Source organism: Mercenaria mercenaria, unplaced genomic scaffold, assembly GCF_021730395.1.
Source record: "Mercenaria mercenaria strain notata unplaced genomic scaffold, MADL_Memer_1 contig_1414, whole genome shotgun sequence".
NCBI classification, from domain to species: Eukaryota; Metazoa; Mollusca; class Bivalvia; order Venerida; family Veneridae; genus Mercenaria; species Mercenaria mercenaria.
The window spans coordinates 2,446-5,177 of NW_026459389.1; the positions used below are offsets into that span (position 1 = coordinate 2,446).

The 2,732-nt window shown below is 33.3% G+C and overlaps 1 protein-coding gene across 1 annotated transcript; it reads right to left on the bottom strand.

Annotated features, from left to right (window-relative positions):
* Window positions 1-536: 536 nt before the first annotated feature.
* LOC128551637 (uncharacterized) lies at window positions 537-1,340 on the bottom strand. Its single transcript, XM_053532534.1, has 2 exons — window positions 1,191-1,340; window positions 537-883 (listed from the first exon to the last, which is right to left on the bottom strand). Exons 1-2 carry the CDS (start codon window positions 1,336-1,338, stop codon window positions 552-554), a joined length of 480 nt encoding a protein of 159 aa, XP_053388509.1. The 5' UTR covers window positions 1,339-1,340; the 3' UTR covers window positions 537-551.
* Between the last annotated feature and the right edge of the window lie 1,392 nt (window positions 1,341-2,732).

The window sequence follows — 2,732 nt, forward strand, 5'->3', positions numbered from 1 at the left end:
GTAAAGACAAATGTCTAAGTGATGGCCACTGTCCAAAATGTTTACAGATAATTCAATATACCATTAATTTTGATAAATGAAACATCAAACTATTGGTAAACAATAATAAAATACAAAATAAAACTGTGACTTATCATTTTTTTCTAGGGTGCCTCAAGTAAAAGGATTTAATGAAATTGTGCTCACTGCATTCAAAAATAACCTTGGGGCAGAAGTAAAACCAGTCTACATTTCTTCCACAATATGTAATCTAAAGAGTAAAGGCAAAATAGATGTTTTGTCGCATGTAACTCAGTATTTAGTAAGATGTCTAACTCTACCCCCTTCTGTTTAAGAGGTAAATTCACTTTGAACAGCAAGAAATGACATCAAATGGAACATTTTCACTTGTGTACAATAAATCAAAAATAAGTCTTGAAAAAAAACTCACTAGTAAACAAGAGGGCCATGATGGCCCTATATCGCTCACCTGTTATCATTGCACTTGAGGACAAGAAGGTCCTCAGTAAAATATCAAAGTCCGAAGGACAGGAACAACAAAGGGAAGAAATTTAACCAGTGAAGTTTCCAATGAAATACGTTACATCATTGATACTCAAACCCTGCCATTTGCTGTAACCATTCGGAAAATAGCAGTCACATATCAACTTAACCAGTTCAGTATATGAGCTATCTTTCCTGACATCCAATAACCGTTGCCCACCGCCCTTGCTAGCTGAAACTATTTTAAAATGACCTGTTGCTTTGTGTTTCCACCCTATATATAATCGCCTTGTTGGCTTCTCATTTCTAAGAATGTTTCGTTTTTCATTGCGCACCTTTTTCTTCTTTCTAGGTTGTGATAGTTCAACGTACTTTTCCACCACTTGGGATTGCAGATTTCCTGTAATTACAAAACAACACTCCCTAGAAAATATATTACATACTTTACAAGTTTTGTACTGGTATGACAAATAATTCATGAAAAGTGGGTCTTGATGCACAGGGATGTGATGCTGAAATAGAATTTTACATTTTGTTCATTCACTACAAACATACATACATTTATTTGAATATCTGGTCAGCTCTTTCAAAAAGAGGCAGTTATCCTACTTTGCCAATAGGCTCATTCTTCCTTTAAAATTACTGTACTTATGCACTTTATAATATACGGATTATTATATGTTTTTTATTATTCATTTAATGCCTACCTTTCAAAAAGTTCCTACAGGCTTGTTTAATTTTAATGCGAGTTCCAATCGTATTCAAGCCAACTTTCTGAAAATCTTCATCCGTCATTACCTCCACTTGCTCAATGCTGATCTGAAATAAATGCATGCAAGCATTACTGAAATGCATTTGGCCAATATAAAATTCAAATCAGCACATAAAATGATGTAAGTGGTTCTAATAAGGCGTAAAACAAAAATTGTTCCTATCTGGTATCCCGACCTACCCTAAATTTTTGGCCAGACCCTAAATGTTTTATGACCTTGGAGAATATTTTTTTCAACTTTTTAACAAAAAATTGCAAAACGACACTTTTTATGCTTTAAACATGGTCAGTGATGTTAGAAATCAACTTAGTGATGCTCTAAAGGCATAAGTCCCTGATTTGTATTCCTTTTTTGACACAAAAATAATTTCCAAAGTTTCCCTTAATAACAAAAACTAATTCTTTAGAGCATGTTACCAGAAAGAATAATTTTTAGGCCCAATGGTTGTAGCTTAAAAACATCCAACAGCAGGTCACTAGGTCAAAGTCAAATTTATCAAAATTAATGTAATTGTTCATAATTATTCTTTAAATTATATTTTGCACATAAATCTGTACATACAGTTTAAATTTCAAAACCGTTTATTGAGTGTAGTTATAAAAAGTTACATTACTATTACCTGTACTGGAATTGACAGGCAAATTGATATACATATACAATGTTACACATGTCCTTTCATGCATCATGCTGTTTTTTAAAAAACAAAGTCACAACCTATTTTAGGTAGTGTTAATATAATTATATTCCATTTCACAGTTTTCCAGCATAAGAAGCCGGGAACATTTAATATTTTGACTGTCATAATTATGAAGAGCCAGATGCCACAGTCTAGGGTAATTGCATTTTGTAGTTACCTTAATTACCTTGTAGTGGTCCTTATTGTAGATACTACAGAAACAGCAATACAATGTATGTAATTTCGAAAATTTCAAAGTAGGAAACATGTTATAGTTCATACTTTTTACATACATGAAAGTGGAATAAGCCGCATCCCAGTAGTTGGCCAATTTTTACCTACAGGCCATAATTTGTAAATTCTGTACAATCTTTGTGGTGGACTTTTACATGATGTCAAATGCCAAATATCAAAGTTTTCTATACAGCTGCAATGGCAACCAGATATCTACACGGAATTTCAATTATCTTACAACAGCTTTAGAAAGGGACCACTATCTAACAAACATCCCAACCAAGTTTCATCAACATTTGCGAAGAAGTTTAGGAGATGTCATTTGGAGTTGTTCTGTGTTTTGAATTATAGCGTACCTGCAAGCTTTAGTACCCGAGAGACAAAAGTTGTGACAAAAAAGGTGACAAAGTAATTTCTTGTATATGGATTGCATAAACAATTTACAGAAAGACCAAAGAGAAAGACAAAGAATATCAAAGAAAAAGCAAAACAGAATATAGAAGACAGAGTTTACAGTCTGTCGTACCCACCTGCTCGGGGACAGCAAACAGATATCTCTACAGAGT

What these genes read in the sequence shown, in the direction of transcription:
- LOC128551637 (XM_053532534.1), bottom strand. Translation starts at nt 1,338, where the DNA reads ATGCATTTCAGTAATGCTTGCATGCATTTATTTCAGATCAGCATTGAG. An exon ending in CTGTAGGAACTTTTTGAAAG is followed by an intron (nt 884 to 1,190) that starts GTAGGCATTAAA and finishes TTGTAATTACAG; the next exon opens with GAAATCTGCAATCCCAAGTG.